Raw genomic sequence first — 16,081 nt, forward strand, 5'->3', positions numbered from 1 at the left:
TCCGTCCAACCTTCCGGGCTATTTAAGAGAAGAAGGGGCCATCTAACTGTTAACAAAACAAAAGAGAACAATAAGAGTTCATTCCGTAACAATACAATAAGGGGCCATGGCCCTCTATTAAACAAAAAAATATAACAAAAGAAATAGCCCTTTAGTCCATTTAAGTGGCACATCCGTCCGTCCATTCTCTTTTTGTGTAGCACGTAGCTAAAAAGTGATTGACCTAGAGTCATGAAACCTTACAGGAATGTTGATCAGCATGTGTAATTGTGCACCTGGGTATTTTTGTGTGGATATATTTAGTATTTTTAGAGTTATTGCCCTTGACTAAGTAAAAATTTGCAATTTTCAACTTGTGTCGCAAGTAACTCGAAAACTATTTGACCTAGAGTCATGAAACCTTACTGGAATGTTGATTAGCATGTGTAGTTGTGACCTTAGTATTTTTGTGTGGATATATTTAGTTTTTTAGAGTTATTGCCCTTGAATTAGTAAAAAATTCCAATTTTCAACTTGTGTCGCACATAACTAAAAAAGTATTTGACCTAACGTCATGAAACCTTACAAGAATGTTACTCAGCATGTGTAGTTGTGCACCTTTGTTTTTTCGTGTGGATATGTTTAGTATTTTTAGAGTTATTGCCCTTGACTTAGTAAAAATTTACAATATTCAACTTGTGTCGCACGTAACTCAAAAAGTATTTGACCTGTAGGCCTGAAAGTTTACAAGAATGTTGGTCAGTATGTGTACTTATGCACCCTGGGGTTTTCTTGTGGATTTATTCAGTATTTGTAGTATTTGCCCTTAACTTAATGAAAGATCTTCACTGTTGGTCTTTAAGAATCTTTATAAAATACAACAACTGCTTACTTACAGCCTGTTGAATTCAAATTCAAAAATTTCAGACAATTAGATACTAAAGTTTTGCCACTGTTACGATTCTTAATAGAAGTCCCCTCGTTCAAATGCAACGGTCTTACAGAAAGAACTTGGCTTGCGTTCCCTTGAACATCATGGACTAGACAATGTTGGCCTATGATGTTTAATATAATATACCATAATACAGGTGCAATTTATCTCCCACCTTGTCTAAGCCCAACAATTAGCTATAGGTTAACCAGACAAAAGCGTCCCTTACTCCTAAGTTTAATACAGGTTTACTCCAACTGCCATAAGTCTACTCGATTTTCATCTACCAAAGCATTGTACTTAAGAAATAATATATCCCAAACTGTGATTTTATTGCATGCCCGAGTGATATAATGATGCACATCCGGACAACAAACAGTGATTTTATCAAGCTATAAAATCACTGATTTGGATATATTATTTCGATTCTAAACATGACATCAACAAATGAATGCTGCCGTATTTGATATTAAGCTAAATTATGCCTGATTTGTTTCTGTACTTATTGTCAATTCGTCACATTTTTAGTGGTTATGTCACGTGTATAATGATTACATTACATGTCTAAATATAGAACTCAAACAGTGATAACACACACTTTCAGTTCTTCTATGTTCAATAGAGAAAAATGTGGGTCATGTTAGAATATGGAATAAACTCTCCTTTGGTCAGTTCAAGTGAACAGTGGTATAGGCTAGTAGGGTTGCTGTTACAGTCTTGCCCCATGTATTTTAAACTATTTTATCCTCTGACTCCTACCCTAACTAACACTTTAACAATCAATAAATAGTTTAATAGACTTGTACCTTAATATGGTATAAAGGTAATACAATAAAAAAAAATTATTGTATTGATATACTTTATTTCAAACATTTTAAATATAATATATAACTTTTGATATTGTATAAAGGTAACACAATTAAACGAAATTGTTGTATTGATATACTTTTTTCCAAACATTTTCAACATAATAGATCTATATATAAAAAAGAAGCAAATACAAACTTTTAGTAAATGACCTGTAAATATGTTTAAATAAATAGTCATACAAAGTATATGATACCATGGCAATATTGACATAGTAATTCTAAGTGTTTTTTTTCCTCAATATTCCTTGACATAAATCCAGCTGAAATGGTATTTATTCTAAATGCCCGCTTACATGTTTTATAAGATAACTCTTTGCTCGGAATGTACGGTCACATAAATCACATTTAAATTTGCCTCCCTTTGCTGCGTGTACATGTGTTTTTAAATGCCTTGTAAGATTAGAGCTGATACTAAAAGAGAAGTCACAAATATTGCATTTATATGGCTTTTCTCCTGTATGGATTCTCATGTGTCTTACAAGATTTGGTTCAAAACGAAATGATGCATCACAAATATTACATTTATACGGCATTTCTCCTGTATGAATTATTTTATGTTTAGTAAGATAGCCCTTGTCTCTAAACACACTATCACATATACTACATTTAAATTGTTTTTCTCCAGTATGTATCCTCTTATGTCTTTTAAGATTAGTTCTATGACTGAATGACTTGTCACAAACATCACATTTAAAAGGCTTCTCTCCAGTATGTGTTCTTTTATGATTTGTAAGATATTTATTAGAACTGAACGAACTGCCACAAAAATTGCATCTGAACGGTTTATTTCCTGTGTGTACACTCATATGTGCCTTAAGATCATTCTTTTCTCTAAATGCATGATCACAAATACCACATTTAAATGTTTTTACATCTGTATGTGCTGCCTGATGTCTTGTAAGATATTGTTTGGAAACAAATGACATTTCACATACATCACATTTAAAAAGTTTTTCTCCTACATGCACTTCTGTCATATGCCTCCGCAGAGAATTTTTAGTCTTTAAGGAAATGTTACAAACGTCACATAAGAATGATTTTTCTTCTGTATGTACTGTCATATGTGACTTAAGGTCACTTTTTTCTCTGAATGTCTTATCACATACATCACACTTAAATGGTTTTTTCCCAATATGTTTTCGTTGATGTCTTTTAAGATTAGTATTCAAGGAAAATGACATGTCACAAACGGCACATTTGTAAGGTTTTTCTCCAGTATGAATCCTCATATGTGCCTTACAGTCACCACTAAGCCTGAATGTGCTATCACATGCTTTGCACTTGAATGGTTTCTCCCCTGTATGTAATCTCTCATGTCTTTCTAGTTCACATTGATAATTAAAGGAATTGTCGCAATTATCACATTTGAATGGTTTATCTCCAGTATGTATTCTCATATGTATCTGAAGATTATATACACGACTGAATGTTTTATCACATATATCACATTTAGACATGTTTCGTTCTAATTCCTCTAACTGCTTATTTTGATATTCAGTTAATTTCCTATGCATTCATCTTGATGGTGAATTTCAAATTTCCTAAAGTTGAACATCCACACTGAAAATAAATAGATTGTTTAGAAAAGAAGAGATCGAGGAAAAATCAAAGTGCTGCAGCACTGAATGCGACGGACATGCAACCGGAGAGACATTAATTAAGGCTTCTTTTAGAAAAAAAAAACAAAACAAAACACAAAATATATAACAGAGAAAATTTGTTCCATACAAGTTCGAGATTTGTAGAGCAATATATTTTGTGTCCCAAATTGATATAATTCAGATTTTCTACTTTCAAGCACTTAAATACGGAATGAAATTTATGCCTAAAAACTCTGGTCAAACTTGTAAATCAGTGTCCTTATCGATTTATTCTAAGAAATGATATGTAAATAGAAAAAAAAACTATCAACGAAATATTTCTAGAATAAATCCAGGCAGATAAACTTCAAACATAATACATTATACATTTGAGAATGCTATTTAGAATTGCTTCGTGTTATATCATAGTGGGCATACAGACAATAAAATATAAGTCATTTGTATTTTTATTTCTCTTGGATATGTCTCATTAAAAAAAAAAATGGTTAAAATCATCAGCAATTAATAGTGTATTTCTTAGATTTTTTTTGTTTACAAGGTAAAGATGTAGAGGCCAGAGCACATCGTTTTTATTTTAATTTAAATGTCACTTAAGCACTACAGTGTTTAGTTTTCCTTTTCGACTTCACACTAAATTCCATTTTCAACTTGTTTGCTTCTTACAATTGTATAGCATTTCTAAAAGTATTGCATTACAATCCGCTGGTTTATTAATTACATGTTTAATGTGTACTTCCTAATCGCCTGTCCAAAAATCAGAACAGGTAAAGCAGAATCTATTTTTAGAATAGCGAAGGTTAACTGATATCATGACCTAGTAAAATATGTAAACAAACCACAAGAATCGGAAGTAGAACTGATATTATAACTTCCTTACCATGAAAGACTACATGGCGGTAAAGTGTCTTACATGCATTTTCAAAAATAGATATTTATACTAGCCATTGTACTGTATCTAATATATTAATAACTGCTGAATATTCAGCTAAACCCGCGGTATGAGTCACGAAAATAGTTCTTCTTTTATTAATGCGCGAGTTATCCTAGAGTCACGAAAAACTTTTGATTTGTTAATAAAAATGTTTTGTATAATGTAGAAATATTTATTTCCTACTAATAATGTCTTGGAACTCAGAGGTTACACCTTTATTGAAGTATAATTTGCTGTCCTACTTTTTCGACAGCGGTAAATCGTTTCAGCAGTAATTTGCATATTGCGCAATAATACTACGGGACTACAACGTTTTTATCAATAATATATGTTCATATTTTAACTTGGATAACTTAATTTGAAATTGAAAAGGCTAAATATGGAAGACATTAAGATATCCAGACAAAGTATGGGAGTTTTGAAGAGTCAAATTCATGTACTATTTCTTGGGCTGTTAATTGGTTTAGGACACATTGCGCGAGTGTAGCCAACGAAATCCCATGTGTAGATGACTTAGCTCTGAACGCGCCTGAGGGCGCGTCCGTCGCAAAAAAACAAAAAAAAACATATATATTTAATGTATGCAAATTACAAGTTTAAAATAACGAGTAATATTCGGCATCTCCTGTCCGCCACCAACGGTGCACTAGTGGCATTGATTTGAAGTTAAACTATAAATAACAAGGCCACAAGCACAGGTCTTTTCCCGCCACTGATATGACTTTTGTATAACAAAGTTAGATACAAACCAGTGCATTTTATAAATGATAAAAGTGGCCGTTTTAGCTATATGATAATGCATTCAAAACACGATTAGGCATATTCTATTAAATTAACAAAAAATAGTATCATGATAATAAACTTACCTTTTAAAATGTAAACCTCAAGTAGATCTAACACGATGAAAGTATATAAAAGCGAACACACCTGTACTGTAACTGTCCTAAAAAGATAATAAATTTTCATGATTGATTGCACGGACAGGATATATAAATTTAACTCCATTCAACCCATTGGGTGTTCATCTTTCAAAGTGAGGTTACTGTTGTATGACGGACAGAGCATCATGATCAAGAAAGTATGTACCATAAAACACTGCGTTAAATTTTGTTTTCATTTATCCACGGTACTGTACAGGATCATAATGGACATAAGTCGTGCAAATTTTGTATTACAAGTCTGATAATAAGATATTTTAAATCGACTACTCCAATAATATTGAAATATCCCGATAGTGAATAAGTTACTATAAAGTTGTCGCCCTTTATTATATATTCGCCACGATCTAGAAAATAGAACTGTACACAGTATGCAATTAATTATTAGAACGAAACAGACTTGTTTGGGTTTTAAAACAATGGAGACAGGTATAACATTAAATAGAGTGATTGTTAACTATGCTTATTTACTCACGACTTTACTGGTATGCGAGCAGTGCTTGCTACTAAAAATTAAAATCGTAAAACTTTACCTGTTCACTAAAATAAACTGTAAAACACCTATTCTCACAAGATAGGCCCAAGTTTGAAATTTGAGTGTCTCTTGACAAAAGTTAAAACATATACAATTATACAGTTGAGTTTTGTTATTTTTTCAACATAACATGGTTCCTTCTTTTAAATCATATTCACAATAGATGTCAGAAACTGGTATTTAGAAAAAGAAATGAACAAATGATATCAATTTAAACAGTGTTAAAAGAAAAATACGCTGTCTCTGTAAAGGGTTACATGATTTAACACACAAGTGCTGCATCAATTTGTTAAAAACTGAACATATCTTTTTAATTTTTGTTTCACGACATGTTGAAGTTTGAAAATTAAAAGAATTTCTGAGTGAAGCTCTTTGCATTATTCGTTATAAAACAAAACTCTCTTGTCTCCAAATCGAATGTAATCTACGTTACTTAGTTTGCGCACCAAAAATATACAGGCAATAAACACATTAAAAGGTGTTTAAACAGATGAAAATACTAACGAAACATAGTATAAACAATAGGCGATACAATGATTAACTCATTTAATAAAAAAAACATTACACCAGAAACACAAACTTTATATTTGTAAAGTAAATTTAAGAATGTAATCTACGTTACTGCTATTACTCAAATATTGTGACATAGGGTGCTCTTTATAGACTATTATCAATTAGATTACTCAATTTTTTACTTATCTATTTTACTTACCAAAAGATTTTGTTCATAAAGTTTTTTATCATAACAGATCTACACAGATACATGTATGTTATCTGTGTTATACCAGATCATCTAAGATTTTATAAAGGTGTAACAAATGTGATACCAATGTTGGTAACGTAGATTACAAAAATATCAACTTGTGATATCTGCAACACCAATAAGTAGTTCTTCTCCAAATATTTGACATGTTCCTATATTGTAGATCATTATATGGTAGTTTAATGTAATAACTCTGTTTGTTCCTGGAGAAAAAACTGTAATTTAGGCATAAATAAATGGTTTCTAAAAATGGTAACGTTGATTACAAAATAAGTAACGTAGATTACTTTTTCTTTGTTTCAGCAAGCATGGGTATATCATAGGCTGTAATAAAGCGAGCCTTTTGTGGGAGGAAAAAATCAACATAAGGAGTAAAATAACTTGAAAAAAGAACGAAAAAGAACAAAATCATACTGAGCAACAACAGTGAAAAGATAAAGGGGGGGGGGGGGGGCTTTAGCGACCAGAACATAGAATGTCAGAAAAAATGTCCAGAAATTGACACATAATGAAAGAGCTTGAGACTCAAATACAAGTTAATGCATTAATTGGTCTGGTTGTGTTCAAGATGAAGACAGACTGATTGTCGATAATGAAAATGGTGTACGTTCAAGCACCCGTAAACACGAAAATAGTAGTTCGGCACATTGGTACCTGGGACTGATTGAAGAGGTTGTCATAGCTGATGACGATTTTCTTGTTTCATACTAGCAAAATCGAAAATGTAAAGGGGTCAAAGCACCAACTTTTAATTGGCCAAACAATGCCGACAAGATTTGTGTCAAGTTAGAAGACGGTTTTTCTGGCATAGATGAGTCATCCAAAGTTAGTTGTTATGTGCGCTTTTTCAGGTTAAAAGAGGACGAGATAAGATAAATTTAAAGCGCGACATTCAGCTTTCATTTTTGTTCGAAAATTTTTTTTTCAAATTAAGTATTTTATCTTAGAAAAGTTCACCATATCAATGTAAGGAAAGGACTACTTTAAAACAGTGTCTAAAGATTTATTTAATTTTATAGAATGCCGGTGATGTTTGTTTCTAAAAATAGAAAATCGGAAAACGAATCACACGCTTTACTAATATGCAATTAGATAGCGGACATGTAGATTAGAGGAATCCAGGAGTTTAATTTTATTGAGTCTGTAATTTATGATGGCAAATATAATTTTCAACCATATTTTTTTTTTATTTGACTTTTATATAAAACCTTCAGAAAAACAGAAGGCCGCTTTAAATAAATGATTTCAAACATTTTCAAGCCGTTGTTTTTTTGTGGTTTTTTTTTTAAACTTTAAATAAACATCATGCTTAAAAATTAAAAAGATTTTCTTATGCGTTTGATCAGACTTTTCTATTTCAATTTATGAATTAATTTATTTTCTTTTGCAATAGCTCTGACATCAACATTTTATTGTTTGACATGTTCAAACATATATAAAAATCCTTGAATATAAGGTAATCTACGTTACCATAACTGGTATTTTCTTTGTTTTTGTTCATTTGTTATTTTTGGTCTGAAAGTAACAGCTTTAAACCAAGTCATAGACTTTGTAATAGTTTATAATTTTTTTATATATATGATAAAAACGATAATGTCTTAATGGCATTCACGAGGTATTTTACGGCCTTAAGCTATTAGTTTCTTAAAGAAATGGATAAATGAATATGTTTGAGCATAAACCTTTCATAAATTTATCTCAGTAGACGAACTTATTACTGATAATTACATCTAAGATTATTCAAAAGCAATAAAAATGAAACATAGCTGTCATTTTATCTTTAATCAAGTTTTATTTTTGCTGTTGCCCAGTTAAAGGTGATACTTTGTAATTTACGTTACCATTTCCTAGTTATGTTTGTATTGGTTAATGCTGCATACAAAATATATTTTAAAGTCAAATACTGTTGTATGTTAACATTTGGTGCTTATAATTCATAATAAAATCAACTAAATAAGTATAACAATGAGTTTGTTTATGTAGGTATTATTACAAATGATCATATTTTCCAGAAATATTCAACCCAACATAAATAAAAAAGTTAAAGCTTTGTGTACGGTTTTATTAAAACCTGTGCATAAAATATGTAATGTTACTTTGGCAAATTATTTATCGAAGTGACTATCTGTATCAAGTGCATTTATAGAATATATCAAAATATCTTTAATATGACCATTGGTTTATTTTTAGTTAAGGTAACGTAAATTACATTTTGCAAAAGTACTCAATTTGTTTCAGTGGCTGTTCTACAGATAATAATCGAGTTTGAGTGCTGTAACTTTCCCAATTTGTCAGACACATATCTCTTTAACCATCTATGTAATACAACTTTGATAAAAACAAGTTCATTTTTTAACATTTTGTCAATTTAAGTTGGGCCTATCTTGTGAGAATAGGTGAAAAAATTATTTTGCCTTTATTTTTTATTATATTCTACGCTCACTCACCAAAAATTTATTGTGGACATCAATATTCTGCTTTTCACACAAATTATGGAAATTCAATTATGATCTTAAGTTCTTAACATAGAATAACACTTGAGTTATGAGGCTTGATACAGAATACCGAAATTATCCATTATTTTGTATCTATCTATCTATCTTCCATATAGTCAAACCCCTGCTGGGGACCTAGACTTGACGCGCGTCAACTGACAAGAATGTTAGTAAAAGAGTTGAAATAAAAGAATATAAAAGTAAAGGAAATGAGTATATTGTTAAAAACAGGTTAAAAACAGAAAAGGTATTTTTAGGGAGACGTATGTTCAATCCGGCTTACAGCCAGACTGAACTCGGGGCCAGACAAGTTTATGATTTCAGGTGGTAAAGCATTCCAGTGGACAATTGTTCTTGGGAAAAATGAATATTTATAGTAATCAGTTTTAGTTTGGACTTGTTGGAATGCATGGAGATGGGATGTTCTAGATGATCTTGTAAGAGGGACGATATACTTTGGGAAAGGAATAGCCACCTGGTCATGCAGGATGTTGTGAAACATGACCAGGCGTTGGTCAATACGCCGAAGGTCAAGGCGCCTCAATTGAAGGGTAGTCAACATGTCAGTGACACTTGACATACGGCCAAAGTCATGTTTGACCCACCTAGCAGCCCTTCTCTGGACTGACTCTATCTGGTCAATGAGAGTTCCTGTGTAGGGGGACCAGACCGCGGAGCTGTACTCAAGCTGGGGTCTGACAAGTGTCTTGTATGCGGTTGACTTTAACCTTTCTGAGTGAACCTTGATGTTTCGGCGTAGAAAACCAAGTGTTTGATTCGCCTTTGTTGTGATGTTGTTTATGTGTTTGTTCCATGTTAAATCATTTGATATTGTAATGCCAAGGTATTTTGCAGATGGAACTGTTTCTAATGCGGTGTTATGTAGGAGGTATTTTGTTGGAATGACTGTTTTTCGTTTTGTGATTTGGATAACCTGGCATTTTGATGGATTAAATTGCATGTCCCATTTTGTTTCCCATTGTTCAAGTTGGTGTAAGTCATGTTGAAGTAAGCTAGAATGAGAAGCGACAGTCAGAGATAGATAGATGGCTGTGTCATCAGCAAATAGGCGGACCTTAGAGGATTGGACATATTCAGGAAGGTCATTTATGTATATAAGAAATAAGAGAGGTCCGAGGACCGAGCCCTGGGGAACACCGGAGGAGACTGGTATGGAGCTGGATGTGGAGCCATTTACCACCACGGACTGTGACGTGTTATCAAGAAAACCTTTGATCCATTTCAGAGTCTGACCCCTTATACTGTAGAAATGCAGCTTATACAGGAGTTTTTCATGGTTGACCATATCAAAGGCCTTAGAGAAGTCAAGAAGGATTAAGTCTACTTGGCTTCTCTGATTTACTGACTGTAGGATATCATCTATAAGCATTAATAATTGGGATTGACATGACCTTTTTTCTCGGAAACCATGCTGCAATTCATAGAACAAGTTTGATCTAGTAAAGTGCTTTGTTATACTGGAGGAGACAATGTGTTCCAGGGTTTTACACAAGATACAGGTAAGAGAGATAGGGCGATAGTTGGCTGGGTCTGACTTGCTACCTTTTTTAAAGACAGGGGCGACATTTGCCATTTTCCAGATGTCTGGTAGAGTGCTGGACTGCAGTGATTTCTGGAAAAGTTTGGACACTATAGGGGCTAATTCTTTACTGGTATTTTTGAGCACAATGGGTCTAATTTGATCAGGTCCTGCAGCCTTATGGGGGTTGAGGTTTTTTAAAAGCTTCTCAACACCTTTTACAGAGATATCAATATCACGCATGGGGTTATGGGGGCTAAATGGTGTGTGGGGAACCTCTCTACCTGTATCTGCCTGATCCTGTACCTTCATATCAGCAAGGAATTTAAGAGAAACAGGGGATTTAGAAGTGAAAACTGATTGAAATTGTTCATTTAGTACTGTTGCCTTGTCTTGATCTGATGTATACAGTTTATTGTGTTTTTTCAGTGAGTCAATGTCAAAAGAATCTTGTTTTGAATGTTTTAATAGTGAATATAGCTTTTTGGTGTTTGGTCTGGTTTGTGTTTGTTCATGTTCTTGAGAGATGTTGTTGTTAATGTTTAGTATATCTTCTAAGTAATTTTGATAGGCTAACTTAGTTTCTTTTCTGCAGAGATGTTTAATACTGAGATATTTTTCTCTAGATTTATTTGAGTTATGGCTCTTGTACTGCTTGTAGGCTTTGTCCCTTTTCCTGTATAAACGTTTGAGGTTAACCTTGATCCAGGGGAGTTTATTTTTGGAGAATGACCATTTTGATGGGATGAAAGTATTGACCCCTTCCTCAATTGAGCTGGATATTGTTTGCCATAACTCTTCCACTGATTTGTTGGAATAACTTTTTGACCTGGTAAGAGAATCATGAAGGTTGGACATATGTAACCTAAGACCGTCCCAGTCTGCCTTATTATATAAGTGGATCTTACGTGGTTTTTGGAGCTTTATACGGGCGGAGGTATTTGTGTCGACCAGGACAGCATCGTGATCACTGATACCTGGGATTACGTTGGCTCTGTTTACAATGGAGGGGTTATTTGTTAGGAACAGATCTAAGATATGGTTTTCTCGGGTTGGGTCTTTGACTACTTGAGTAAGGTTATTATCAAAAAGAATGTTAATAAAAATCTCTATAGTGTGACTGAAGTTTGCAGTCTGAGGTTGGAGTAATATTTGACCAATCAAGTTTTGGCATGTTGAAGTCCCCGCCTACCCATACTGTTGCATTTGACTTTGTAGCCATGGATAGAGATTTATTGAACTCATCCAGGCTATAGGGGTCATTTTCTTTAGGTTTGTAGTAAGAACCTACAAGCAGTGGTTTGGAACCTTGCATTTCTATTTTGACCCATATATTTTCACAATCAGTTTGGAGGTTGGTAGCTTCTTGTGCTATAATGCAGTTTTTAACAGCAATAAATACTCCTGTATGAAGAGAAGTACACATACATAAAATTTGTCCAATTCTGATTAGACATTGTTGTTATATCAGAACTATTTTCATTTATAAGTGTTAAACAGAGCATTTTTCCAGTGGTAAATAGATGTCATTCAGGATATAGAGCATAGACTAAACGCTGATATCTATTATAATGACGGTACTGTTACCTAACACACTCATATGCAATGGCGTGCTTGAATGCTAGTCTCAATATTTTGACTGCAAGACTGACCGACTTTACAAACTGATATTACACAGACTGCGACCATCGTCTATATAATAAAAAGCTCTAAAGGGCACAATTATTTGGGTTAGCTTGTATGTATGATATTAAACTCATAGTACTATAGGTCAAAATTCTGATAATTAAACAGGTTTTTATTGCTTTGCCTAATTATCTGTACACAGGTGGTATAAGTGAAAAACCTTTAACAGGATCATATGTAAGTATTTTTGATCATGCACGCAAGGAGGGTATCCCCCAATGTTTACAAAGTCATGTCTTGACAACTCACAGACCAGTGAAAGTGATTTAAATGAAAACTTTTTATACATACAACCACCACTGACACTTAGATTTTGTTTCGTTCATACTTACATTTGCTTGAATTAATATCAATTTTTTAAGATTGCAAGTCAAAATGAAGCGTTTAAACGTAAAAATATGGGTACTGCTTCTGTAGTGGAACTGCTCACATGCCTGTAATTAAAGTCATGATTTACTATATTATACAGTGTGTATTCTAGAAATTCAATAATAGGGGTCAATTATTCCTGATAGAAATACTGGGGAAGAGGATGGGGGGGGGGGGGGTTGGGCAATTCAAGAAGAAGGGGTGCCAATATAAAGTGTAATTGCATAAAATTTTATGTTGTTTATATTTAACCAGGATTTGTATGTAAGAAAATGAAAGGTTAAGGTAGATTTTTTTTTTTTTTGAGCGTCGGCATATGACCTATACTGTCTTGGTGTAAGGTAAAACACAATCAAACAAACAAACCAAATGAAATTATAACTAACATTATACAATCTCTAATTGAATACATTACCTTTCACATTTAAATACATGCATATACATTTAATGCATTTTAAAAGTTTAATGATGATGTTTTATTTCTATTTTCAGTCAGAGAACATTAATGGACACAGTGACATTATCGTAAAGAACTCTGATTTGGATTTCAAGTGTTGTTATCAACTGTACATGGTATTAAGGTTTCTTAGTTGATGATTTTGTAAATGATAAAAAAATAAATTATGTTGTGTATTTTTATGTGACAGTGAGTATTTTTATGTGACAGTCATGCTAAAAATAGATAGTTTTAAAGTACAGTCAGGACTCAATACATCGGAATCCATTATACTGACATAATTCGAATAACGACAGTGGATTGGTGGGAACAAAATTTTGTCAACGTTATTATAATCCTTTATAACGGAAAATTCGTATTCCGACTCCGACACAATAAAATTGGAAACCAAACATGTTATTTTCTATACAATCAGTACCCGTTAAACTGACACTTGGTTAGTCAAGCGCGCGTATAAAACAAAACCGTAAGGTGTTAAAACAGGTATTGTAGCTTGGTCAGTTGATTGTAACACCTTATTACAATAACAACGTGTTGTTGTCAGTTGAATTCAACTTATGGCAACAAACAGCGTGCATCAATTTTCAAAGGTTTAACTTTTAAAAGTCCTATCATTGTATGTGCTTTTTACTTTATAAAGTTTTATCATTTTCATAAAAATCTTTAACTATTTAAGTTGTTATTATTTTAATGAAGTAGTTGTATTATGTGTATGATATGTAATGAAGTGAACACATAAACACAAAAATCTTTTTCATTAGATGTTTATTTTAGTGAATAAGCATATCATTACATGATGAATGATGAAATTCACTATACTGACAAATTCGATATAACTGACATATCCTTTGGGAACCAACAGTGTCGTTGTAATGAGTCCTGACTGTACCAATATTTTGTCTTATATTAGTTGATATAATGATCATATAGATTAGACAAAATTAAAGTGTGTTATTACTTAATTTTGTGGCAACGGAACCCATTCTAAGCAGACTGTTAATTTTGTTTCAGGTTTCCTAGGAATATACAATCACAAAAGATCAGTCTGGAAAAAGGATATAAACTACAATGAACTTACAGATACTCAAATAGAAACAGATTGTTGGCGTCCACGCCGAAGCAGTACGCCCTTATGGAATGAAATCAGATTTTGTGAAAGGGCTATTGCAACTTCTCCAGCCTTTTCGTCAACCATAATAGCCGAACATTCTGATTGGTATGAGTGTTTGATTATCAAAGATATGTAAAATGAATAGCGAACTGGAAAATTTCGCAATGTAAACATATTCAAATGAAATGATCTTATGATACTTTGGAAGACATTTGAAAGTTCCCACTAGCGAAGGAAGAAATTCATTTGTGTTTCTATGTATAATGGATATTTTTCTCAAGAAAGCATATCATGGAAATGCACAGTCGTGGAAAGAATTTTGAGTGCAGTATCTGCAAAAAAGCATTTTCTTTCAAGAGTTCTATGAAAAGGCACTTGCATGTTCATGAGAAGACTTTAAAATGTGATGTATGTGAGAAAGCATTTTATTCAAAGAATAATCTAGATGTTCATATGGTAATTCATTATAAGGAAAAGATCCATAAATGTGATATTTGTGAAAAGGTTTTTGATTTAAAGGGTAGTTTAAAAAGGCATATGATAGTGCATACAGGTGAGAGGAAATTTAAATGTAACATTTGTGACCAAGCACTAGTTTCCAAGCATGGTTTGAATACACATATGTTGATACATACGGGTGAGAAAAACTATATCTGCAGTGTGTGTGAAAGGTCATTTTCTTTAAAATGCAGTTTGATAGGACATATGAGAATACACACTGGTGAGAAAAGATTTTTTTGTAGTGAATGTGATAGAGCGTTTCTTTATAAGATTTCTTGGTTGCGACATATAAAAACACACACACACACTGATGAAATGAATGTATAGCAAATTTGATGTGATTAATGTTCATAGATTATTAATAAACTTTAGAAAATAAATTATTGTACATAAAAAATGTGATGCTATTAATGTTCATAAATTAGAAATAAGCTTTCGGAAATAAATAATTGTTGCATTTGTAAGCATTGTTATTTATTGATAAATACAAGAAATATGATAAATGTTGTGTGTGCGAAAGGTTTTGTTTCAATTTACTGATATATATGAGCCACTCAATAACAAAACCAACGTAATACGTTTGCGACCAGCATGGATCCAGACCAGCCTGTGCATCCGCGCAGTCTGATCAGGATCCATGCTGTTCGCTATCAGTTTCTCTACTTGTTATAGGGTTTGTAAGCGAACAGCATGGATCCTGATCAGACTGCGCAGATCCATGCTGGTCACAAACGCATTGCGTTGGTTTTGTCATGGCACAGCTCATATAGTCTTATGCCACAAAAACATGCAAAATGGGTGATATTGAAATGCAGTTTTACATACAGTTGAGGTCACACTAAATGCCCTAATCTTGTACCACACATTACAGCTAGAAGTGTACTAGACCAAATTGTGACCAGGTTAGAGTGCGCTTTATGTTTAATGGCATTGCAGTAAATCAGGGGATAAACTGTTATAGGTGAAATTTAAAAAGATTTCTTTTCCAATATATTTATTATATAAATATAAAATCATCAGTTTGTACATTTGAGTAAGATGACTAAGATATTATTAAGAAATATTGATTTGAAACTGTAAATATTTTTCTCATAGTTCTGTAGAATACATAGTAACTCCCCTTGTACATTCTGATTTTCTTTTGCAATTTCCGTGGTATACATGACTATATCGTACACTTCTTTTATAAAATGTGTGAAAATTTATTCAGTTTTCAATTGTGGGCTATTTATATATTGAGAAACGGAACAGAACAAATATTTGGGCTACACACGGGGCACAGCAATTTTTTTATGCCCCCGGGCATATAGTAATTGAACCGTCTGTCTGTCCGTCCGTACGAAGTTAACCTAGAACGGCAAGTTGGATTTTTCTT

At 32.8% G+C, this 16,081-nt stretch overlaps 1 protein-coding gene and 1 long non-coding RNA gene across 2 annotated transcripts; one reads left to right on the forward strand and one right to left on the reverse strand.

Moving 5' to 3' along the window:
- Window positions 1–1,992: 1,992 nt before the first annotated feature.
- Window positions 1,993–5,488, reverse strand: LOC132751325 (zinc finger protein 888-like). Its single transcript, XM_060741489.1, has 2 exons — window positions 5,178–5,488; window positions 1,993–3,339 (listed from the first exon to the last, which is right to left on the reverse strand). The coding sequence occupies exon 2, from the start codon at window positions 3,291–3,293 to the stop codon at window positions 2,052–2,054; it is 1,242 nt and encodes a 413-aa protein (XP_060597472.1). The 5' UTR covers window positions 3,294–3,339; window positions 5,178–5,488; the 3' UTR covers window positions 1,993–2,051.
- A 67-nt stretch (window positions 5,489–5,555) lies between these two features.
- LOC132751326 (uncharacterized) lies at window positions 5,556–15,171 on the forward strand. The gene is made up of 3 exons (XR_009628669.1): window positions 5,556–5,678; window positions 13,130–13,210; window positions 14,106–15,171. It is a non-coding gene; the product is annotated as an uncharacterized LOC132751326 (long non-coding RNA).
- The last annotated feature ends 910 nt before the right edge of the window (window positions 15,172–16,081 follow it).

This window comes from Ruditapes philippinarum, unplaced genomic scaffold (assembly GCF_026571515.1).
Source record: "Ruditapes philippinarum isolate M1 unplaced genomic scaffold, ASM2657151v2 ctg4589_1_1_1_1, whole genome shotgun sequence".
NCBI lineage: Eukaryota > Metazoa > Mollusca > Bivalvia > Venerida > Veneridae > Ruditapes > Ruditapes philippinarum.

What these genes read in the sequence shown, in the direction of transcription:
- LOC132751325 (XM_060741489.1), bottom strand. Translation starts at nt 3,293, where the DNA reads ATGCATAGGAAATTAACTGAATATCAAAATAAGCAGTTAGAGGAATTA.